The sequence below is a fragment of the Nematostella vectensis genome, chromosome 13 (assembly GCF_932526225.1).
Source record: "Nematostella vectensis chromosome 13, jaNemVect1.1, whole genome shotgun sequence".
Classification (NCBI taxonomy): domain Eukaryota; kingdom Metazoa; phylum Cnidaria; class Anthozoa; order Actiniaria; family Edwardsiidae; genus Nematostella; species Nematostella vectensis.
Genome location: NC_064046.1, coordinates 7,262,037 through 7,287,853, shown reverse-complemented (window position 1 = coordinate 7,287,853; position 25,817 = coordinate 7,262,037). Strand labels below are relative to the sequence as shown.

The following is a 25,817-nucleotide window of genomic DNA, read 5'->3' as shown; positions in this document are numbered from 1 at the left end:
GTTCTTGAAGGATTTTTACCCCCTGTATGTTGAAAAGAAGAACTTTTCATCTAGTGACGAATTTTGAAATATGCGTTTCCCAGAATAAGCCATGGTGATGTTTATAATCGTGCAATTACGGTATTCTAGCGATTACGGTATTCTAGCAATTACGGTATTCTAGCAATTACGGTAATCGAGCAATAACGGTATTCGAGCAATAACGGTATTCGAGCAATTACGGTATTCCAGCAATTGCGGTATTCCAGCAATTACGGTATTCCAGCAATTACGATCAGCAGATGAATTCCCGCTTGACAATCTAGTGGCGGGATCTCGCCGGCGATTGGGTACAGATGTGCGAATCTCCTCGCTATTTGGGGTGTTGGGATTTCGCGCCGGTCGGAGTGGATGCTTTCACACTCCACAAGGGTCGGTAGTGCCGAGCAGTAACCATTGAGAGCGCGCAGGCAAAATTGGTCACGCGTCGACCATATCTCTACTCTCTGTCTCCGCCGCACGTGGAAAGGAAGTACTCCTCCTCCGGTCCTGCTGCGCCTAACTGACCTGCTAGTTCAAAGCTTATCAGCGAGGCGTTGCTCTGATCGTCTAGGATTTCGTAAACTCGCTTTGGAGAATTGGGGTCGTGTTTGTGGTAAACATTAACCAGGACGATCTTGCTACACGATACCGCTGGGGTATATCTTTCTCCCTTTGCTTTGTGCAAAAGGGCGATGTGACGCTTGTCGCCGCAAACCGTGCATTGGATTTCTGCCTTACATGCAGCCGCAATGTGATCTTCTGAAAGACCCTCTTCAAAATAAACTCGGTTCGTTCTTCAAGTGTTTTCTTGGAAAAGGCTTTACATGCGATTAAGGCATGGCCCTCCCGTCCGTGAAAAAGGCAGAATTTAGTTCCACCATCCTCTTTTGCTTGTGTGGCTTGCGTGACGCTCTTAGCATTGGTCAGGAGTGTCTTCCTATTCAAATAAGGCGGTGATCAGGGAGCGGGGGACTGGGGATGAACCCCTGCCGAGATAATTAAGGACGGTTCTTAACCTTCGCTTGTCTCTCAAAAACTTTTGCCAAATCACAAAACTTGATAAAGGTCGTTATTATTGTCGGCAAAGATGACAACCTTTTTCTCACATTTCCCTTCAAGAGAGTTCGATAGTTTTGCTACAATTGGGGCTATCGCGTTTGGGAAGTTAAGCCATGCAAGACCTGGAAGGTGTGCTATCTGGTGCACATCTGCAAAGACGTCTGCGAAATTCTGCAATTTTGAATTTTCGCGCTTTGCAAATGATCTGATACAGCATTAGTTATTACGGCGGCGCTGCCGAAACGCTTTTCAATCTCTTTCCAAACATCAGATAGGAGTCCTCACGGGTTGTTCTGTTGTTCAGGAGAGCGGGAAGAAAACGCTTTGACCACAGGCTTACCAACCTCTCAGTCAGTCTTCAGTCAATCCCAGTACGAGCTCGAATATTTTCACGATTTATCACCCTGTAATTGTCCTATAATTGTCTTATATCCTAGAATAAAGTCACAGTAAACTTTCATTGCTTTATGATGTGTATTTATTCAGAATAAGCGGTATTTCTAACGTTTGAGCAGTTGAGGGATTCCGCGTTACTTGATGCCTCTAAAAAGAAGTACTTCAGCTCGCGCGTTCTTAGGAACACATTCTGCCTTGCTCACTTGCATCATCATGGTTCAGAGTAGCAGCTTGTGTGACCACAGTCCCCCCGCGATAAAAGTTTGACTTTTATTTCTGTGTCGATAGCCAATGAGACTGAGAAACGGTATCCTAAGCTATGAGCCCGCAGGTTGTGTCATTACTATTCCAGCGGTTTGTAGTATAAGATTTCAACATGGCGGAAAAAGCTTCCCCGAGCAAAAAGGCAAGCAAAACGCCTGTCATCTCAAAAACAACCATTTTCGTGCGAAATCTTCCATACAACATAACAGATGCTGAGTTTAAGAGTGCATTCGAGGAAATTGGGCCGCTAAAACGTGGTTTTATCGTTAAGGACAAAGGTTTGTTTAGTTCATTCTTAGCCCACGTGGGCTACTAGGCCGACTCATTGCGGGTCCTGTACAGTTTACTGTGTGGATTCCAATTTTCGTTATGAAACTTACCGATATTTAGTTGAATTCAAATGAACTGGGCATTTTATAAAATTTGTAGATACATGAAAGACTTCACAACAGTTGAGCATTACACTATATAAAAGACAATATATAAATGTTAATTAAAGCTTAATTAGAACAAAGTGTACCTGAGAAGTGTACCGATACCCGAGAGCCGGGAACTTATGCCTAAATACTAGATGCCCGGTAACTTATATATATATTTTTAAAAATTAGCCATATAAATCATATTCATCAATTCAGTACCATGAAGCATTGTTAAAAACTTGGAGGCGATTCAGATGCAAGAAGCGTTTGCTACTTAGAGCGGTTCGCGATGGCTGGGTACACCATAACAAGAAACTCGAGTCAACACGGAAAAATTACGAGAGAATGAACCACATGTGAGCGATTGTCAAAACACTTAAATACCCGACAGGTTTTGCATTTCTTTTAAAATCACCCTTGGAACAATATTTGTGAATTTATAAACAAGAAACATTGCTAAGAACGTGAAAGCGATCTTGATTCACAAAACAATTATAATGTAGAGAGATTCGCAAAGAACTCAAATCAAGATGAATGAGTGAATATGTGAAACTCATGGGAGCGATTGTCAAAACACTACATACAGTACCCAACAGGTATTTTTTTTTTTCATCTTTAAAGCATCACCCAATAAAAAATTACTAATCTCAAAACATGCGGCATTGCTAACGATATTTAATTGCTCATTACTACCAATCATTATTAGAGCAGTTCGCAAGGAACTCAAATAGTGTGGTATAGCTGTCGGGTTTGTTAATCTTTCCTGTGAGTTAACTTGCAATTTTATGTATAAAATATGAATCTTAATCGCTTCAGAAACGATTTAGAATGCAAAGGTTTGTTCGCTTAAAATTTCGCTTAAAGTGTCAACTCAAATTACTTTGTTATGGTGTGCCCAGCCTTCGCAAATCGCTCTTAACAAATGCTTTGTCCATCAGAATCGCCTTCAATTTCTTTACAATGCTACATGGTTTTGGATTGAAAACTGTTATTCATATGGCTAATTTTTACAAATTTATAAAAATTGCCGGGTATCTAGTATTTGGGCATGCGTTCCCGGCTCTTGGGTATCTAGTCACTTTGAAATTAGAAATTATATTATTATGGTTTTAGTGGGGTTATAGTTATTACTTAACACAAGGAGATATGTTTATGAATATGATTTTGAATGTATGATTCAATAGTATACTTTCTCTCGAATCTGTTTAGACAACCAAAATAGGTGCCGGGGATTTGGTTATGTAACGTTTGCCTTGGAAGAGGATGCGCTAAAAGCTAAAGACAATATCAAAAGCATTAAAGGAAGACCAATCCATCTCGATTTTTCTGAAAAGAAAGCGCGAACAAAGCCAGGACGGGAAGGAACAGGTCAGTATTGCTAATTTCATTCCATATTTAAGGCTAATGAAATTCCTTGCCTTGCAGGTAACAGGTCATCTTCTCTATAAAGATGCATGATTTTGACCAATACAGTACTCTAGAATCATTCAAAGTGGTTGTTTTTCACCCATAATTCTTTAGATACCACCCATATGTGTCTCAAAAAAAGGAAACAACAGTTATAATTTGTCTTATTATAACTTATATTATATACTTATAATATTATAAGTAATATTATTAGAATATTACTTATACAATCCTTGATGCACCTTTATTGATTTACCCATTACAGAGCAATTCAAACATGCAACTTTTCTGTGGCTGCTCTGATGTGGCAATTGGTGATGCTATATTCTGTTATGTAGTAGTAAAGTGGTAAATACAGTGATGACTTTTTTAAATGAGTTCTAAGCAAACTTATAGCTGTCTTTTCATATTATAGAGAATGCAAGTCAAAAGGAAACTGAGACAGAGGAAGTAGAAGTGGATCACACTGAGACTCATTTATCTTCATTAGTAAGCAATACTGAGCAACCTAAAAAAGAAGCATCAAAATCAAAGTCTCTTCGGAAAGCCCCTCAAACAGATGCTGGTCGCACCGTCATCCTGTCTGGCCTCCCTGCTTCCATTACTGAGAAACAGATTTACAAAAGGTGTAGAAAATTGGGTGAGGTGGAAAAGACTATATTTCCTGTTGCTGGTCATGATTCGCCAACTGCTTCACTGCTGTTCAAATCCTACAAAGACGCTAGACAAGCTGTGGCCAAGCTCAATGGAAAAACATTAAAAGGAGTTAAGGTGAAAGCTGTTATAGAATCCAAAGACAAGTCCTCTTCTCCAAAAGGGTCCAAAAAATCCAGATTGATTATCCGCAACCTGGCTTTCAACTGCACTGAGGCTATTCTGAAAGAGACATTCAGTGCATTTGGGGAAGTGTCCGAGGCTAGTGTGCCACAAAAAAAAGTGGGGAGGAGGAACCGCAAAATGGGATTTGGTTTTGTTCAGTTTACCAATGTGTTTGATGCAGCAAAAGCCCTTGAAGAGATGAATGCTAAGAAGATTCTTGGGCGGCCTGTGGCAGTTGATTGGGCAGTACCAAAGTCAATGTATACTAAAAATGAAGGTAAATACTTTGAAATGTTAACTTGTATGCATACATGTACTACACACTGCACATTGCCCCACATTTCCATCATTTTTATCAAACCTACTCACTTCCTTAAAAAAATGATCATTGATCCGAGAGTATCTGCAGTTTACTGTATGTTTTCAGAATGGAATGGCTTCAAAAAACCTTAGTAGAATTCGAATATTCGAATTGATATAAAAACTTGGTACCCACTCTCAAACAAAGTCTGGGTGTTTGTGAAAGGCTAGGGGGGTGAAGGGGAGGGGGGCTATGTACATATATATAAAAAAATATGTGTAAAGTTTTCTACCTATGCATTAAAAACGTTGTTCTTTTGATTGGAGAGGACTTGATTGTCTGAAGGTCTCAATGTTGATCTTATACGTTACAGAAAAACACAAAAAAGACTATAACTCAAACACATTACAGGATGATGAGAAAGGAGGAGAAGATTCAGAGGGAACAACAGAACACAAGAACAGGGATGATGATGATGATAGTGATGATGATGAAGATGTCAAGCATATGTCAAAAGACGATAACGACAATGAGAAGAGTGATGAAGATGATGCATCAGAAGATGACAATCATTCACAGCGGAGCAAGCCTTCAGATGTCAAGGAAGGTCTGACAGTCTTCATCCGAAACCTTTCCTTTGACTCAACACAGAAAAATATCACTAACCTTTTCAAACAGTTTGGTGATATTGCATATTGTAAGGTGGTTGTCGACCATCTAACCCAGCACAGTAAAGGGTCTGCGTTTGTCAAGTACAGATCAGCAGAGAGTGTGACGCAGTGCTTGGCAGCCACTGACGAAGATTCAGAAGGTAAGATGATCAAAATCAAGTGGTGTGGTAATGGGGGTAGCCTTTCCCCCTGACCCCCTCCCTAAAGGAATAGCAAAGCCCCCAAAACAGCAATTTTCTAGCCTACTGGAGTGCCGGCTAGCAGGCTAGAGTAAACCTAATAATGCCCAACCATATCTTTTTAGAATGCCAATCTATTGTAATCTATCTGTAACTATCTATGCACCAGATCAGAAATCCACTTTGTTCAACTTGTTCTCTGTACCTGAAAAGGATGCTTCCCCCAGAATCACTTAAATTTAACTTGTTAAAACAAAAGAATTAAAACTGAAGAAATCAAGAAAGCACACAGTATATAGTATAAACTTTTCTGGTCGCTAATCAACTACTGTATATGCCTGTCTCCCACTTTGTCTCGAAAAGGTATGTTGGGTCTGGACCACACCAGCCATTGGTAATGTTGTTGGATATACTGTTAGACCTCAGTCTCACTCAAACATTGTCTTTTTTCTTGGAAAGGGCTGTTCTTGGATGGTAACCGATTACAAGTGGACCTTGCTGTAACACCTGGCAAGCTGGAGCAAATGAGCAGGCAGCAAAAAGAGGAGCGGAGAGACCCAAAGGACAAACGCAACCTGTACCTCGCCAGGGAAGGAGTCATCAAGCCTGGGTCAGATGCCGCTAAGGATCTCAGCAAGGCAGACCTGCTGAAGAGGCAGAAAGCAGAGGCGGAAAAGAAGTCAAAATTGCAAAACCCCAACTACTTTGTATCAAAAACAAGGTAAGCCAGCTACAATGTTGCACAAAACTTGTTGTCGGGACCATTAAAATGTTTTCTTATAATGGGGGGTCATCTCGCCTGTGTGCACTGTCAAAAAGGGGACTTCGCCTACGACTCTTTTGTCTGGCAATGCATCTCTGCGCAAATACATAGGCCTAAAATCACACAAAGGGGGAACCTATGAAAATAAGTCCATTTGATTCAGAAAAGGCCTTTTCCTTTTTGTGCACACCACTTATTGAAGGGTTGTCGAATACTATCCTTTACCCGCCTTTTCCTTTTTGTGCACACCACTTATGCATACAATCAACATTGAAGACTGGAGAAATGCTCGTATTACAACATCACACACGCTCACAAAGAGTTGGATCCTTATGATTCAGGATAGTACTCGATAGGACACGACAGCAAGGTGGATGCGCTCATATGGACAACAGCCTCTAAGTAGTGCTTTGACCAAGAACCAAAGCAAGGAAAAGAGGACTGTAATAACATTCATTTTTTTTAGTTTCCATCACCGTTGTTGCTTTTGTTCTTAGCCGGAACGCCACTTAATGATAAGATGTGTCCATATTCGTCTCCGATTGAATGCACAATCGAAGTCGATTGAAGTCGAAGAACATCTTTTTAAAGTTTTATCAATTTTCTTTTTTTCAGGCTTTGTGCCAGAAACCTCCCTCTCAAGCTGAATGAAAAAGAGTTATCAAAGGTCTTCAGCAAAGCAGGAACATTGGACAATCACAAGCCTGCAAAAGTGGTTAGCGTCCTGCTCATGCGCAGTAAAGAGCGACTAGATAGCTCTGGAAAAGGTCGACCACTCGGCTTTGCCTTTGTTGAGTTCACGAACCACAAGGAGGCCCTCGCTGCTCTTCGGGCGACCAATAACAACCCGGAACTGTTCGGACCTGATCGGCGACCGATCGTTGAGTTCTCGATTGAAAATAGTGTCGCATTGAAGGCGAAGCAACAAAGGCAACAAAGAAATAAACAAAAACATAAACAGATGGAATCGCAGTCTGGACAGGACCTTCAAACTAACAAGGAAAAACGGCTGAAAAAACGTGAGCGTAGGATACAGAAACGAAAAGAAAAACAATTGAGAAGAAAAGATCAGACAAAAAACGGACGTGACGACAAAACCGGAAGTAACGCTAGCGAAACTGCTTCCGCTATTGGAGATGGTGTCAAGGGCGAGCAAAAATCCAAGAAAGACCTTTCTAAGAAGTCCAAGCCACAACTAAATATTAGTAAACCTTTGAAGAAAACGTTCCAGAGTGGACGTTCTGGTAAATTTAACCTCGATAAACCAAGGCAATGGTCTAAGGACGCTGTTGATATTACTCACCCGGCCTCAAAAGTAACTTGCGCAGTTGGTGGAGGAAAAGCGACGGGAAAGCAAAGGCAAGGAGCGAAACGAAAAGCGCGCGAGCAGAAAGAGGAAAGTGAGTTCAATACTATCGTTCAGAACTATAAGAACAAGCTATTTGGGGAGTCTGGAGCCACAAAGGAAAAAAGAGCTAGATGGTTTGAATAGAAGTTAAATAGCTCTAGATGGTTTGGATAGAAGGAAAATAGCTCTAGATGGTTTGGATAGAAGGAAAATAGCTCTAGATGGTTTGAATAGAAGGAAAATAGCTCTAGATGGTTTGAATAGAAGGAAAATAGCTCTAGATGGTTTGAACAGAAGGAAAAGAGATCTAGATGTTTGAATAGCAGAAAAAGAGGTCTAGATGGTTTGAACAGAAGGAAAAGAGATCTAGATGGTTTGAATAAAAGAAAAAGAGGTCTAGATGGTTTGAGGAGAAGGAAAATAGCTCTAGATGGTTTGAAAAGGAGGAAAATAGCTCTAGATGGTTTGAATAGAAGAAAAAGAGGTCTAGATGGTTTGAACAGAAGGAAAAGAGATCTAGATGGTTTGAATAGAAGGAAAAGAGGCCTAGATGGTTTGAGTAGAGGGAAAATAGCTCTAGATGGTTTGAATAGAAGGAAAATAGCTCTAGATGGTTTGACTAGATTGGGATTGACGTTAGCCTGCGTGCAGCCGGAAATAGTTCCATTAATTCCGGGTGCACGCAGGCTAGATTGACATTGGATTCACTTGGTGGTGTCGTTTTATAGTCATTCCTTTTTAATGAAACTTTTGTCAGGCGCCAGTGTATATAACTGAATGGAAGCGACTCCATATTCTCTTCCGAGTAACAACGAGTTACCCCCAGTGAAGCCCCAAATCCCTAAAAGGTTTGAGTAATAAGGCTGAAAAAACGATAACGAAGATAAACAAGAAATATCATATTTTATGATGATATCAGGTGTACATTAAATCGAACTGCTCAAAATGTCTTGGATGTCTTGATGCTTTACAGCCTTTGATTTATGTTTTTCCATCCCCCTCTTGGAGAGGGCGTGGCACCGAGCTATACTCGCCGGGCCTCTTACAATGGTTATTAGAACACTGTGAGGTTCCAGAGTCTTGATCAAATCAAACGAAGAAACAAGCGGGAAAAACCATAAAAACCAACGGGTTCTGTCTACATTGTCAACTAGAAGAAGTAAAAAAAGTCTTTGTAGTGTTCCACCACCGCTTATTTTGGTGCGACATTGTTTCAGCATCATTATCGTTTTAACGGTTTAATTTAACCCATTGACCCCTTTACCGGCCTGTACCGGCCGTATGGGAAGTACCCTCCCCCCCCCCCCTAGAAACATGCATAATAAACAACGAGATTAAGATACTTCAGTCTACGGAACAGATGCTCATTTGCATAAGCCACTGCCGGCGTCCTCGATTCCATGCGACGCCATTTTCTGCCATTTGTCATGACAACAGCCCACGCTTCGACGAACATTAGATAGAATGCTCGCCTGTTATACTTTTTAAACAAAAATAATATCATGACAATAAAGTATAAGGGTCAACTTATCTAATGTTAGTAAATTAACTTCCTAAGAAGTCTTTAAGGAATAAGATTTTAGCGACATTTTGAAGAGAATGAATCACACATGAGAAAACTTCTAACTCACTAAATTTCACATTATTGGCACATACAGTCATAAGCAAAGTTAAAAGCCGAGACTCATAGCATAGCTAAAACTGTTATTTTACTTAATCTGAGAGAACTTTGAGCACATATTTCCACCTGGTTTTAAAATTATTAAACGATTCGGAGCTTGCATGGTTTTACCGTCTCCAAAGCCGCAGAGCACGCATGTAATTATATTCTAAATATCTCGAAAAGGCGTGGAAATCGCTGGAAAGTTTGTATTGGACGTTTGATAAGAATTCCTTCAGGAATTTGTCTGGGAGGTCTGATTTCCGTAGCACCCTTTATTAGGAGCAATAAGCCCTTAAAAACAAAGACATGCAACAACAGCCAAAAAATTAAGTTTGCTTCTAAAAACATTTTTGGTACACCTAGTCATAGACTCGTTTTATAAATATCATGTACCATGTATGAATCTCCAACTAATAATCTCTCAGTGTGTGAAAGATGGGCTTCAGATCCTAAGGCGTTAAAAAGAAGAAGGATAAATTCAAGTGTCATTCACTCGGTCTCGACTAAATCTTTGTTCTAGCCGTAGAAACGTGCGCAAATAGCAAAAGAATGAAATGAACAGGTGACCGTGCATTCCAGCATGGCAACTGCGTTAAAAATAAACTTCCCTCTCTTTTTTTCCAATTTTTTTTCTGTTTGGACTAAATAAAATTTTGTTATTATGCGTGAACATTACTTTTTAGGATGAGGCACAATTTAGAAAATGAAAACGAATAAAACGCTCAAAATAATTTTATTCACGTCCAAGAGATTTTTTGCTAATGAGTCGGGCATGATTTTTATTGTAAATTTATCATGGTGGGTGAGACACGGAGAGAGAGGGTAGAAGATACCTCTTTAAGCCTCTTTGAAGCTAGAAACCTCACTTTTGGTACTCCTGAAGAAGGAAAATGCCATTTTTATGATAGTGTAGGCTGTTTCAGTTGTGAAAGTTGTTTTACCAGCTTTTAAGCAAAGCAATTCAATCAAATCAAATTGTAAACATATGACCAATGATTGATATTAACCAAAAAAAGAAATACTTGCAAAATAGGTTCTCTATGACAAGAGTCATCAAACTGTCATGTGACCCATAGTCCCTAATTTGTCAGGTTAAAGCGGTTAAAATCGAGAGAGTCCTTGTTTAAAATCTACTTTTAACCACGCAGTGCATGTTGCAGTGCTCCAAAAAGGTTAGTGAAAAAAAAAGTTAAAAGACCCTTTTTTAGATGTGGTTGCAAATCAGACAGCCTTCAATTAATTTTATAATTTTAAATAGTAAAAAGGCATAATGCGCCATTGAAATTGTTGTGTGTTGTTGTGAACAATAATGGCATAAATTTTAGTGAAGGAAAGAACCAAATACGTCCGTTCTTAAATATTTCTAAGAAATGGTCATGTTATAATATGTGAATGAATTTACAAAGTTTGGCGATCAGCTTAGAAACTTTGAGTAAAACAGGCTTCTAACTCAAACCCCCAAATGCACTGTTCGGTCGCATTTCTCCCCAGAAGCTCTCTTCTACCATATCAATATATTTAGTGCATTTCCTGAAAAACATTAGAAAGAATTCGTCTAGAAAAATTGCTCACGCTAAATTTCGAAATGTTTCAAATTTGTGCTCAAGTACATGCTTGGGTTAATTATTATTGAGCTAGGTAGAAAGCTTGATAAGTTATCTCATCCCTGTGAAACTAGGGCTTAAAATGGCGTCACATGGGACAGTGGCTTAAACGAGCATCTCGTACCGTAGACTGCTTGAGCAGCAGTCGAATAGAGATAAGCTTTAACTCTCTGATTATATTGAAAATATGCATCCAACCAATTTGGTTGGAGCTACTGTACAGCTAAATAACAGCTGGCCTCTTAAACAAATTTCAAATCGAACAGAATTGACCCCCTCGGCATACCCCTCCCCCTCCCCCTCCTCAGTTTTTTAGTCTTTTGCCTCAGGTCGTGTAATGTGTTCGCTGGTTTTGTGGGAGTTTTATCATAAATTTTATATTCAAAAAGCTCAATGTCTTTCTCGTTCCCAGAGCTCCTCCGATGTTGTGTGTCGGCGGTCAGCATGACCGAGGAGATCTGGGAATGAGAATGCACAAAATGTTTGACAGGCGTCGTGGAGGTGTTCCATTGTTCCATTCACTTCCGTTTCTTTTGCGCTTCTTCAGAGCCGTGTACCTCGCCGCTGTCACAATGGTACGTGGGCTGCCGGAACGGCATTTGACCCCGGGCACACGCCTGATGAAAATTAAAAACAAGTTTAAAACATTTGCAATGGGAGAAATTATACGATTTTTTAATGGTGTTAATGTCTGTTATCTGTTAGCATTTAAAAACAATGCGAAATGTGCAAGTGTGCTTATTGCAGGGTTTCAGATGTAATTTCGCGGCGTCTAGTAACGTCTTAGTCCGCCCGTCTAATGTGATTGGCTCGCACTTTTATTTTTAACCCCGTCTATAACAGTTAGCTATCAATTGCGAACCTTCGCATTTGAACGGTCAGGACAATTTTTAGTTACCAAATTTGAGCAGATAAATACAAATTTGAGTCAAATGGTCAGTCAAAGAGTAGCCGTTCTTACAAAGGCTTCACTGCTTTCTTAAGTTCAGCTTAGAATGGGCATATATTTTAACGATTAAAATAAACATGATTAAAACCCAGACCGGGGTCAAATATAAAGTTCAGAAAATATGTTGTGTACGCTTTGTTATGTAATCACGTCTATTGATTTAAAAGATCACATTAGCCTTGGAACGCTTGTGACAGAGTCATAAGAATAGTAATTTTCCCGGTCATCTTATTGCGCTCAGGAGATGTCATAAATATCATTGGTAGCACTGCTAGTTCAGTAAGCATATCTGACGCGTGCCTGCCCAATTAACTGCTTTCCCCATGTCCTGCGAGAGTCGTCCTTTTGTGTACATCACACGGACCGAGACGTTCAGTGCAAGTCATCGCCTGCACAACCCTACTCTCACAAACCAGAAGAACCAAGAGCTGTTCGGAAGGTGCAACAACAAAAATGGACATGGTCATAACTATAAAGTGAGCGTCACGGTGGCCTCAACTGTCGATGGCACGACTGGGATGGTCATCAACCTCGTCACTTTGAAGGGGAAGATCGAAGAGGTACTCGGCAAGCTGGATCACAAGAATCTTGATATGGACGTGGCGTATTTTAAGACGGTCGTTAGCACAGCTGAAAACGTCGCCATCTACATCTACGACCAGTTGAAACCCCTGCTGCCTGATGGAAGTTTGTATGAAGTTCGACTTATTGAGTCAGAGACTGATGCTGCAGTGTACAGAGGAGAGATGAGAGAGGTGTAAGGTCGTACAAACTGAGTAGTAGTAGTAGCATGTCATTTAAGAAATAAAAATATTCTTTGCATGCCCTCATTGAGTTTTGAAAACCGAGGTGTTTTTGTTTGGGAGAATTTGAGAGTAGATTAGTGGAGTACGAGACCGGGCACGAATTCCCCTTAGGCTAAGTTCAAACGTCGTATTATGCATGAGCCGTATTCAAGGCTAATGAATGCAAATGAATCGAGTCGATTGTTTCATCTTCATTTGCACGCATTTACATTTAATACCTTACACGAGTCGACTGGCTAATGGCGACAAAAGTCGACTGGCAGACGGTGACTCTCAACCGAAGGTTATCATGCTCTCATTATATTTAAACAACAAAAAAATACAAGAGCATATGGATCAATGATACGATTTAAAGTGCATCTATGTCTGGCTCACCGTTGGAGTCTATTTTCAACCTTTATGTCTGTGAATAATTGGTATCCATAAGTACCTCTCGGTCTGCTTTTGCGCTTTGCTTTTCGCGCTTTTGGCCCTTTGTAACTCCAACAAAAGGGCGATCGTCTTCAATTGGTAAAGCAAGCGATCGCGGCAAGTAGAAATGTCCCTTTTGAGACATTTTGCGACACTATTTTGTAAAATTCTGGTACAATAAAATGAAGCAAACAAGTCGTTATACTGTTTTCGCGCTCGTTCCTCGATTGCCAGTATTTCCTTGATAGAGACTCTGCCAGTACTCCTAGATAGGGACTCTGACAGTATTTCCTTGATAGAAACTCTGACAGTATTGTAGGCAGAAGTTATTATTCACGGTGATTACTGGGTCATCCCCCTCGATACAACACACCGCAAACCCGCGCGTTCATTTAATGCATCGAATATTCAATACCACCACACCAACAGATGTCTGTCTATCGCGTGCGGATGATTAGGGCGCTTTTCGATACGCGTACAAACAAAACATATGTCTGTATGTTCGCATGAACACGTTTCTCGAATAAAACCTTTTTCAAAGTCGGTGTATTTTGTTGTTGTTGGTTATATACAAGACCCCTTTTGTGTCACAAGTTGTAGTATTATTAAGTATAAAGTATAGCCTCGTCCCCAGGCTACTCTTGATAGGCTCTCTTATGCCTAGTGCACACTAGTGACATAACGACATAACAACATAGACGCGCCCAATTTTTAAGCCCAACATAACGACATGGACATAATGACATAAAAGAAAAAACATGTTATGTCGTTATGTTCATGTCGTTATGTTGGGCTTATGTCAAAATGTCGAACCATTCACACTTGAACATAAGGACATAAGGGTACTAGTATAAGGGTGCACGCGCCTATATGACACTAGTGCGCACCAGGCATTATGCACATTCAAAATGGCCAACGCTCTTGAAAAGCAAATGAAGAGATCAGAATGATTAGGCCGCACATCCTAGAGACGTCATGAGAAGAGGCCAGAACTGACACACTTGTGTTAATAGAGAAGAATGCCGTCATTTATCTTCTGTCTGGGGATAGTTTATACAGCATTAGCTCTTTAGTTTTTTTTATTATAGCTCTGGGGAACATCTAGTAAAGGCCGACATTTTTACGAATCTTGTTTCTTTGTCCTTGCACACCCAAGTCTTTCATCCAGCCTTTGTCTGGTTGTTTTCCTTTTCTTATTTGATGAGGGAATTCACAAGTTTTCGCGGCAAACATATTTCGCACCCAGGCTATTTTCTTTGTTTTCAAGCCACAGAAATCCATACACAAAAGTAACTTTTACTTACCCGGGCGAAGATGGGTAGACCCTGTGCAGGCAAGGTTACTAGGCCGTCGCGCAGAAACTCAACATAACAAGGCGCAGGCGTCTGGCTCTAGTAACATTTCCATAGAGAATGCTGCTAATCTATGAAAGAAGAAAATAAAATAATACAAGCCCTTGAACTTGCATATCGTTTATGACAACTTGCGTGGATAAGCCTGGAGATGTTTCTGTAAAGTTCTTTCGCTCTTGTATTAGCCACTTCAAACCACTCAAAGCAAGTATCGATAAGAGACTTAAAGTATCACTAGCACTTCTTAAACCTGACTGAAGATCGAAGAATTGCTATCATGTCCGAAAATATTAAAAGTTTCACGCTGGTGTGCTTCTGTGAAAATAAACAACTCTCACGTTAAGAAACTTGGCCAAAGGTGAGTGAGAACTGAAATTTAACTACATCACGAATACACTGTTTCGATTGACGTAATTCAAAGGGCTATGGTTGATGGTTGAGGAGGATTTTCTATTATATTGTTATTGTTATTATGACGTTGGTAATAAAGTCCCTGTGTGCAGAAATCATCTCTTTGTTGACGAGCGTTCCGTTTTATTTCTCGTGCATTTAAATAATAGCTTGTCTGGAATAAAACACAGACAAAAAACCTTTTCTTGTTTCGACCATGTCGCATTTCACACAGATTAACTTTGATACAATTTAACTATTAACTATGATACTTTGACTGACTAAAAAACCTTGTCAAAGTAGATGTTCATAACCAGTATCATAATTTTATGTGCAGTGATATTGATGGTGCAGGCAAGATTTGCTCTTTCAAATCTTCACTAAAATCTGTAAAATGCGTGTTACTTATCCTCTGTAAGACTTAAGACGGAGTTATCCTCATAGTCTTACATCGGTAGAGCCTTGGTTACAGAGAGAGGTACATAGAGACAGGGTTTGGTAATAGCTAATAGATGCTAATAGCTTTTCAGTTTGATTGACGTTTGATTGACGTTGTTGCTGGTTGCTGTTGTTGTTATTATTATTATTATTATTATTATTATTATTATTATTATTATTATTATTATTATTATTATTATTATTATTACCATTGTTATTATCATTGTTATTTTCATTATTATCATTTTTATCATTATCATTTCATCATTATCATTTTTATCATTATTATTATTTTCATTATTTTCATTCTAATCATCATCATTTTATCATCATCATCAACATCATCATCGCTATCGCTATCGCTATTATTATTATTATTATTATTATTATTATTATTATTATTATTATTATTATTATTATTATTATTATTATTACCATTGTTATTATCATTGTTATTTTCATTATTATCATTTTTATCATTATCATTTCATCATTATCATTTTTATCATTATTATTATTTTCATTATTTTCATTCTAATCATCATCATTTTATCATCATCATCAACATCATCATCGCTATCGCTATCGCTATTATTATTATTATTATTATTATTATTATTATTATTATTATTATTATTATTATTATTATTATTATTACCATTGTTATTATCATTGTTATTTTCATTATTATCATTTTTATCATTATCATTTCATCATTATCATTTTTATCATTATTATTATTTTCATTATTTTCATTCTAATCATCATCATTTTATCATCATCATCAACATCATCATCGCTATCGCTATCGCTATCGCTATTATTATTATTATTATTATTATTATTATTATTATTATTATTATTATTATTATTATTATTATTATTATTATTATTATTATTATTATTATTATTATTGATGAAATTAATAACCGATAACCGTGGCCGTTTGTTGACTTGCATGACAGCGATCGAATCTTGAAGGAAGAGTTTTGAGGCTTTCTTTGTGAGATGACTGGCAAAACTTGAAACTTGAATGTTTTGTAATATATTTTTTACCCTTTTCTGAGAACTGAACTTTTGCGTTTCTTTACTGTGTTGTCAAATGTGGCTCTCGGGCCTTGAGTAAAGTCCACTTCAACTTTCGATACACAAAACAAATAAAGTCTGCCTTGAACGTTATGGAAACGCGGATGATTGACGTCCACGAACTAACCAAAATCACAGAATGTCAAGGCGAAGGGTCGCGATGTATTGAGAATCGCTAAAATGTTTTTTTCTTTTAATCACGTTTTTTGCTTGAGTGAGGTCATCGATGACGTCAAACAACACGTGACCATATTGGTGGCCACCGATGTTTCAATCGTGAAATGTATTTTTTATTTTGATGACTTCAGCATATTTGTTCTTATAGTGACACCATCGATGACTTCACAAATCACGTGACCACAGTTTTGCACCTCCCTTGACACATGCATGACACCTGCCAAGTTTGGTTGTCATCCGATACTTTTAAGGTAATTCCCTTGAATTGCACTGCGCTTCCTTTCTGTGCATAATGGCGCGCGCTGTTTGTTCGAATTTTCCGGTATTTAGTGCGCGCGCGCCACAGCTGTATAAGAAAACAAAGCAAAAGGTGCGCCTTTTTTACTTAAAAATCGCTTTGACAGAAAAACGAAGTCGGTTACCTCCAGTTTTTATTTGCTCGAATAGTTATAGCGTTAATATATACAAAAAGAAGAAAAGTTGGATAGTAGAAGTTTTTTTTTTCTTTTTTAGTGGCGAAAACAGTGTCTTTTAGTGCGATCTCTTAAAAGGTGATTTGTTTTGAACGTTAGCTACTACAGGTTATCGTTCAGGAAATCGGATTTTGGCAGCTCGACAAGCAGAACATAATTTTCTGAAGACTATAGGAACTATTTTTAAAAACATTGAGTTTCGAATTTTTCCTCGCGCGATCAGTAAAAACGCGTCAACTCTACGCCCCTCTGTTGTGAAAACCAATTCGGTATCCCCATTTTTTAATGCAAATTTTTTGAAAGCCCTTAAATTCAATTTGTTTATGCCAAGTTTTAAAAATTCTGGTTATAGAACTATTTCAAGGGAGGGACGGACGGATACGGACGGACGGACATCGCGTCACGAAAACTCGAGTCGATGAGTTACTAATATTTGTTACCCTATTTGTTTTGTTAACCACTTATTCTTAGGTATGGGGCTCAGGACACGCGGGGCTCCGCTAATAACTATAGATAATTCTGCCTATTCCTCTATTCTAAGCCGCATTTTGGATACTCTTTTTGTTATAAGAACGTGTTTTTTCAGTTGAGGCTGGGCCGTTTTTATTTTTGGAGCATTTTAAGGTGAAAGTGTTCTTAACGATGTTCTTAAATTAAAGTGCTTATAAAATATAGAACCCACTGAATTTTTAGAAAGGAAATTACACAAATGCCGATAGCAATAATTTTTGAGGTTGTTATTGATGAACACGATTTGAAACTGCACTTTAGAACACATAAAACTAAAAAAGTCATATTTTTCTACTACTTGAGCCTGGACCTTCTTATAAAAAAGAGTGTAACAAGAAAGCATAACCTCCACCTCATTCTCTCAAAAACGCCAAGTTATGTGTCAAGCTGTGTGGAGGTTTTAAAACGTGCAAAGAATTTAAAAAAAACTGCCAATGAGTAGTTATCGTATCTGAAAAACAAATCGCATTGAATCGCACTTCTTCTGACCGCGGGGACCTCAAATGGAAACATTCAATATGAATTAGTTTTCTCATTTTATCAATTTGATTAAACCACCGTAATTAAATCTCGCTATCCTGTCAGGTTAAACATGAACGTGACACACATTTTGACTAACCGCAAACAGAGGTACAACTCAATCCTTTTAATACAAAGCCTTTTTTAAAAGACTGACCGTTTTGTGCATCTATTTTTGTTTTGGCTTTACCATTGAGATTTACTTCCTTCGTGGGTGAAAGGAAACTTTCCACGAAACCCCAGAGGCAAAGGATGCTTTTTTCCTTATTCCTATTTTCAGTTAACAAAACAAAGAATAAATAAGATGGGAATCTGTCTTCATTTCTGCCGCGCACTGTAGAGTTGCCACGCGCTCTTGACATGTCAAAGACAGGGTGAACACTTCCCGCTGGGACGATTCGAGGAGTGCGGTTTAAAAAAGATAATTTCAACTACTTCGTATGTAAGTATACTTTATTTTCTTTACAGTTTACAAACAGCAACATTACAATATATTCATCAAAAGGTCTTATAGTTATCGGTATTGTTTTATAAAATATGTTTTTTTACAAAAATATATCTAATAAAAAGATTTCTCGGCAATTAAAAGTCTTCTGTTAGTATGGGATATTGTCATCTTAATATGGCATTTTATGCGTTGATGTTGTTTAGTGCTCTTTTCAGAAGCTTCCATAACAACAAGTTTCCACTTCCCTTCAATGTTCATATCCGGATTTGGAACCACTTTATCCGTGTTGAATGTCCAATAAAACATAACGCACCATTCTGAATGGTCATTTTCCTAAACTTTTTCTTCCATTTTTATTGGATGGTTACGTGGTTAAAAGCCGGTAGCACAAACAAGCGATGCGAAATTGCCGTTGTTTTTTTTTTCCTTGATATTTTTGTTTGCTCTATATGAGCTCATGAAAATCACAAAATGGAAAGATTTGATTTGTAGTGACGTGAATGCGTAATCTAGAACAACATTGCCACCTAGACGCGGTAATATACATGGATTACATGGATAACTTCATAAAGATACTTTTGACCACCACTTCCTATTGATTCATTCACAGATTGTAGCTTAAATATATGCTTTAAAAGAGAAAAGAGCAAAAATACAGGTCAACTTATGCGATTTTCAGAACAAAATTTGACAAGTAATAGTTCCTGGTGGAATTGAAAGATTTTCAAGTTCAATTTATTTGCCTTGTATCGGCGAAAGAAAAATTTACGGGACTTAAATAATTGTATTCAACGTTATACACAATCGCCTTGTTAAAATGTAAAACATGCGGTATGTCCTCAAGTATTTCATTGCATATTATCCATAAGAATGTGACATTCTAATTTCGGCTCTCTCTTTCACTTTGAATTTTTGATGACTGTTAGTCATATATCGGCGCCATTTGATGCTGTCTAATCAGATTCCAATCAATTTAAGCTTTTAGCTAGTCTTTCGTCAAGGCTTACAGTAACACGTGCACCTGCTCAACATGTCAAAGAGAAGCGTCGTCACGTTTGTACGATCTGTTACAGTAGAACCTCGAAATCTCGAACACATCAAAGAGGAGCGTCGTCACGTTTGTACGATTGTTACCGTAGAAGCTCGTTATCTCGAACATATCAAAGAGAAGCGTCGACACGTTTGTACGATCTGTTACTTGAGAACCTCATTATCTCGAACATATCAAAGAGAAGGGTCGTCACGTTTGTACGATCTGTTACAGTAGAACCTCATTATCTCGAACATATCAAAGAGAAGATTTGTCACGTTTGAAAGATTTGTTACAGTAGAACCTCGTTATCTCGAACACTTGATGACTTGACCTCTCTCGCTTACTGAAAGTGATTTCTGTGCCACTTCCAGAAGTTTCTATTTAGGGATGTGTCATTATTTAGTGGGGGGGCTCTGATTATTTGGGGGAGGGTCCTATGTTTTCGTATGTTTAATTTAGTTAGAACTACACAAACCTACTAAGAGTTGCAGGGTCTTTACGATGAATTACATGAAAACGTAGCCCAGGCGAGTTCGAGTTAAAGGGCTGCAACTACGGTGGACCGATTTTAGGCCGTAGATTGACCTTTCCTGTTACGTGTAAGCAGGAGTCCCATAGTTTCTCTTGTGCCTTTTCCGCAGTAAAAAAAATATTTGTTATATATGTCAATTCCTTATTACTTATTTTTCTGTTACTCTTGTTCCATGTTAAATAAAAATATACAAACAACAAACAGAAAGGACTACGGTGTTCCGTGAATTGTACACCTCCTGCCTCGCCCGTGGTTACAAGATGGTGATAATTTATCACCAGAAAAGAGAACTAAGGCACTTTCAGTGACACGATTCTATGCATGTATGCATGTATAAATGTGTTATGTACCGTCCTGTCCCAAGACCTCTTAACAGGCCGTCACTAGTCACAAATCTTTTTACTGCCCAGTTATAGTTGTCAAAGAATTCGGTCACGTATGGTTTTGTAGAACGGATATTGAATAGTTACAAAAGTCCTAAAAGTCACAACTTTCAGCTAATAATGTGTTAGTTGTTGAAACTCAAAATGTTTTAAATTGAGTTTAGGTATCAAGTTGGGGAACTACCTTTAAAGACCCAATACTAATACACACCTAACATACCACACTAACTTTATTGGTAAAAGCGTCAAGTCGTTTTATCAACATTAGCATGTGATCCACGAAAATTATCTGAAAAACTAAAGACGATACTGATCTAACAGTATCTCGTAGTGTGGCTCATTCTTTATTCTTCAGCATAAAATCGTCCATAAGGAACAAGTTTTTCTTGTAAAAAATAACATTTTGTGTGTGTTGATAATAAGACTTGAATAGCAAAATGCTATCTCCTGCGCATGCGCACCGCAAGAATTGCGCTTCACAGCACACATAGATCTTTGCAAGTTATAACCACCCTCCAAACTTGGTGGCTATAGCTTTACATCTTCAACCAAGAATCAAGGGTTCTTTTCTCGAAATGATTTGCTTTTTTACGTCAAGTCTTGTTGAGGTATACACTCCTCCAGGGTCTTATACAACATCATCAATATTCTCATATGAGAGTGTTCAAAATCAATCAAACGTGGCACCATAGTTTTATAAGGCCATAGCTACCAAATTTGAAACCTCCCCGGTTTTCAGGTTTGTCAATCGACCACCATGGAGGTCTTTCGGCAATTGTCCAGGGGGGCATCACCAAATTTCGAAAGTGATGGCACATAACACATATACACACACCTACCAACACTATCTGATCGGTTTCTGCCGTTAAAATTCTCATGGTCGATTTATCAACTTAGTAATAGTAATAGTGATGATGATGGTGTACTGATGATGATGATGATGAAGTTATCCTATTCTCGTGTTTTTGATGATGGTGATGTAACCCTATTCTCGTTTTTTTTTATGATGATGATGTAACCCTATTCTCGTGTTTTTTTTTACCATGATGTATGCGTTTGCGTATTTCTCGAAAAGAGAACTTTAGTGACAAAACTTACGACTATATTTAATAACCAAGGATTGACATTGTCCTTTTTAATTATTAGTAAACACGATTACAAAATACAAATAGCGACAAAGGAGCTGCTGGCAGTGTTGAGTTTTTTTTCGTGATGTTTGCCATAGCAATTTTGCATACAGAGAGTGGTACTTAGACAACCATAATACGAAATACGCAATAAGTCAAAAGTATTTTATAGATAACCCAGAAATATTGCTCTCGCCGACACCTGATGGAGGTCTATTAATCTCGCAGACGCATAAGCCACCGTGTCTATGCTTTGATTTAACGAGAGCAGTCGATTTAATTTCCAGTAATTGCTTCAGGAAAAGCCTCGATTCACATCAACGTAATAGACAGCTGCAATCTTGTTTGGTCGGAAAATACAGTTGTTTCCTTGATTTGTCCAAACCCGAAAAAAAATATGTATAAAACGATTACTGGATAGCAAGTTTTGAAGATGGCGTTTCAGCAAAACACTAGAATGCTTGGATCATCTTGAAATAGCAATCAAAAAAAAGGAAAGAGTAGAAAAGATATGGACGAAATGTATATATATATCGACTTCTCCAATAACAACCTAAAATCATTCAGATATAATAAATTGTTTTAAAGCATTAGCCGTTAGGTGAATGAAGTCGGTTCACTCCAAAGGCCAATAAGACCCGACTCATTTCCGATTTTACCATTTTGCGTCTAATTCTGGCAACTAAAACCTTCGGTTGTGATTTGTGCTAGGGAGTGTTTCAAAAGCAGTACAGGGTACAGATATTGTTTCTTTTTCCTTCCATGACACGAGTGATATCAGATATACGAGATAAATGACGTTATACATACACAATCCTTGCTTCTACGATTATCCTTTTTATCACGTAAACATGGCTCGATATGACCAATTTGCTTTTTTTTCTAAGTAAGGTTCAGCCTTAACTAGCTCTCTCATCGCACCAGGGTGTAAAAATAAGTTGTGGTTGAATGGGAATTATTTCATATTATGGATTTTATGAATGATACTTTTACAAAAAAAAACTTTCCGTGTTGAAATCATAAAAAAAATCTTTGTAGTAGTGCATGATATGATATTCCTTTAGGAAGTAAGATGTTCCCTTTTTCCAAATTAGAAGAAATTGCTCTTAGACCATTTAAAGGTGAGAAACAGAAACTCGTTAAAAAAGCAGAACCGCCACGGAAATTACATTTTCTTTTGACTGAAAAATCAGCAAAGCAAACGAATTAATATCAGCTAATGCAAATACCCTTAAGAAAACAAAACAAAATGAACCAGTACTGTCATAGTACTATGCAAATATTTCTATGCCATTTACCTTATCATAAAGTTGAGAAGCTTACGGAATGCACCACACTCCTTGCTTGCGCTTCTCTCACGTGAGATCCGTTGAATGGTCTGATTTGGAGCTACAAAAGCCTTGACGATCTCGCTCGTTATTCGCTAACACTAGATCTTCTGTCATTTTACTTGATACCGTTAAATCTCCTGCGCATTAAGCCCTTAGAGGGGAGAGAAGCCATTCCCTGCGAGAAAGAAGTGACATCGGTAATTGATCCCCTCTAAGTGATTCAAGAGCTTGCAAGCGTATCGTCCTCTTCATCCGAAAGCTTTGACTTACACTGTGTCAACAGAATTGATGCAAAGTTAGTATTGATGATCTCATCCAGTTATTTAGCTTCATTACTGCAAATACAAGTCATTGACAGGCGTCAGAATCCAAGCCGACATTCAGGGTTGCTCTTATGAAAAGAATGGCGAAATTTCTGCGATGCGGTAATCTTCTTTATTTATTCAAAACCTAAAATTCACTGGGTTTTCGTTCACTAATCACTTGTTCATTTTTACGCAGTCAATTGCTTGGGAAACGTGTTTTTGACGTCTCCCTATCAAAGAAAAGCGAAAACCATTTTTTTCTCTTTTCAAATTCATTTCGCAAAAGTGTCGATTAATTTAGCCACGAGGGTTTTTGTAGAGTGGTATATTTTATTCACTCCACGTAATTTTCCAAAGAAGGAGGAAATAAGAAAACAATCACGCACGTTTTCACAGTTAATGTTTCGCTGTTTTTCTTTTCTCTTTTTATAGACTGACAAGGAGGTTGGAAAAAAGGTGATCGTTTACGTCAGATGTTTTCTCATAGTCAAGTATCTTCAATTTCGTGCGGTCTTTAAGCGAGAGAGGCACCTGCACGTCAAGGTACAGCGTCATGATCTTAACTACAGGGAAACAGAGAAGCTTGAGGTAATTCTATTATGGCGAATAACACAACTAATAACGGCTCGTTGGGAGTCCTTCTCTCCCCGCAAACGCCCCGAGAGAAGGGCATACCGCTCATCGCCATGGCGAGCTCATGGGCCGCGCTAGGACTTATTTCAGCGACTTTTAATTTAATGGTATGTTTGGCGGTGTACAAGGTAAAGAAACTACGCACTGTGACGAACTGTTTTGTAGTCAGTCTAAGCATGGCGGATCTTTTGGTCTCGGTAGTATTCGTACCAGTTTACATAATCGATCATTATGCCAAGACGATCATATCAGGCTACTTAATTGCATTCATGTTACTAGCGTCTATATTCAGTCTCGCAGCCGTTACCTACGAGCGCTACATCGCCCTGACTAAGCCCTTTGGATATCGCATGCTAATGAGCCGACGTAAGGTATCGGTGATTATTGGAACCGCTTGGATGTTACCGCTGGTTCTTGCGTTGTTACCGCTGGCGTGGAATACCAACGTGCAAAGTGTTTATCACGAAGTTTACAAGATCTCCCTGGTAGTGGTGTTCATTTTGATTCCGTGTATAGTGATGATATGGGTATATGTGCGACTACTCTGTGTCGTAAGACATCACGTTCATCGAAACCGTAAACGAGCAAGTGCAGGGAACAAAACAGGGAACCGTGTCGGACGGGAGGAGAAGGCGGCGCGCGTCTTCGCGCTTGTATTTGCCATGTTCTTGCTATGCTGGGGGCCTATTATTTACATCAACATTTGTGAGGTCTTTGGAGCTGCTAAAATTATTACGACAGAACTTATCTACGCCTCATTTTATACACTTCTTGCAAATAGCATAGTAGATCCTGTAATTTATGCATTTTTCAAGCGCGATTTTATTAGCGCTCGGAGACAGATGAGACACTTGTCATGGTGGTGTGTTGGGGGAGTAGCGGAATATGATCATACGAATACATCCGGGGAACAACAAGCGTTACACAGGCTGGTATCGGCAAGACATAGTAATAGATCACGCTCTAAGTCTCTCCCTGGTTTCTAAGTTTTAGAAGTTACGAGTATAGCACATGGCACATAACACATAGCACGGACTTGTATCTGCAAGACATAGTGTACTTATCAAGGTCAAACTTCATCGCTAGTGAGTAAGGCTAAGTCTTAGAAGGTACGAGTCCAGCATAGCAAAGACCTTTGTCAGCAAGCCATACTCCCTGACAAGGTCAAAGTCCACCCTGGTATCTAAGTATTAACAAACAATTCTACACTCGTCAGTGAAGGCCTGGGAACGAATTAGCATGGAGTGGGAACAGCGCGGTTCATTGCTGGTCAGCGGTTAGTACCATGTGACAAGTATATCGAATTTTCAACATTTAAAGTTATTTATAAATGACGTAATAGGAAGTAACTCCGAAGGAGAGCACCACTCTCCCAAAAGTCTACTCTGGTTGGTCCATTTCTTTGGCCTTCGCGCCAAACATAGTGTTATTATTATTGTTAAAGAGACGTAAAGCTTGGGCCGCCTTTGGTTTAGCTCCTTGCGCGAATAGCTTTGATCTTCAATGGAAATTTGCGCGCGCACTACATCATCCCAAAAAAGTTTCAGATTCCAGAATGACAAAAGACTATAACCAAATTGCAGTGTATATGTGATCTGTATACGAGTACAAGTATACAGATTTAACTTTACTTTAAAACAAGTATTCAGATTTAACTTTACTTTAAAACAAGTATTCAGATTCAACTTTATAAGTATAAACATTTAACTTTACTTCGCCCCCCCCACACACACACACTCCACAATGTTTTCAAAACTTTAAAAAAAAATTAATGTTTCTGATCATATATCTATACGCTAAGAAAAAAGTGTGTGGCATCTCTCACGGAGAAAAGAAGCAACTAGAAAACTCAAGAACCATACGAATGACAATCCCTAGGTAAAAGGGGGTATCGGGAACGGTTTCCACTTATCATAAGGCAAAGAGAAGCTGCAATCACGGAAATTAGGATTCTTTGTCCAGCGATTTCTTAATAAAATACACAAAAATACATCCCCAAT

General features: G+C 38.5%; 3 protein-coding genes and 1 long non-coding RNA gene across 5 annotated transcripts; 3 read left to right on the top strand and 1 right to left on the bottom strand.

Annotated features, from left to right (window-relative positions):
- Positions 1–1,824: 1,824 nt before the first annotated feature.
- Positions 1,825–8,593, top strand: LOC5510861 (RNA-binding protein 28). Of its 2 annotated transcripts, XM_048720563.1 has the most exons (7): positions 1,825–2,018; positions 3,369–3,527; positions 3,982–4,662; positions 5,060–5,497; positions 5,996–6,257; positions 6,915–7,811; positions 7,842–8,593. In XM_048720563.1, the coding sequence occupies exons 1-6, from the start codon at positions 1,853–1,855 to the stop codon at positions 7,789–7,791; spliced, it is 2,583 nt and encodes an 860-aa protein (XP_048576520.1). In that variant the 5' UTR covers positions 1,825–1,852; the 3' UTR covers positions 7,792–7,811; positions 7,842–8,593. The 2 variants fall into 2 exon arrangements, with proteins under 2 accessions (XP_048576520.1, XP_032235976.2); XM_032380085.2 differs by having other exon boundaries at positions 6,915–8,593.
- Positions 8,594–9,945: 1,352 nt separating this feature from the next.
- Positions 9,946–23,264, bottom strand: LOC116617398. Its single transcript, XR_004295758.2, has 4 exons — positions 23,150–23,264; positions 22,847–23,054; positions 14,385–14,503; positions 9,946–11,531 (listed from the first exon to the last, which is right to left on the bottom strand). It is a non-coding gene; the product is annotated as an uncharacterized LOC116617398 (long non-coding RNA).
- Positions 12,014–12,685, top strand: LOC5510878 (6-pyruvoyl tetrahydrobiopterin synthase). Its single transcript, XM_001631237.3, has one exon. The coding sequence runs from the start codon at positions 12,187–12,189 to the stop codon at positions 12,622–12,624; it is 438 nt and encodes a 145-aa protein (XP_001631287.2). The 5' UTR covers positions 12,014–12,186; the 3' UTR covers positions 12,625–12,685.
- A 519-nt stretch (positions 23,265–23,783) lies between the features above and the next one.
- Positions 23,784–25,817, top strand: LOC5510879 (octopamine receptor 1). The gene has a single exon (XM_001631238.3). It carries the CDS (start codon positions 23,784–23,786, stop codon positions 24,801–24,803), a length of 1,020 nt encoding a protein of 339 aa, XP_001631288.3. The 3' UTR covers positions 24,804–25,817.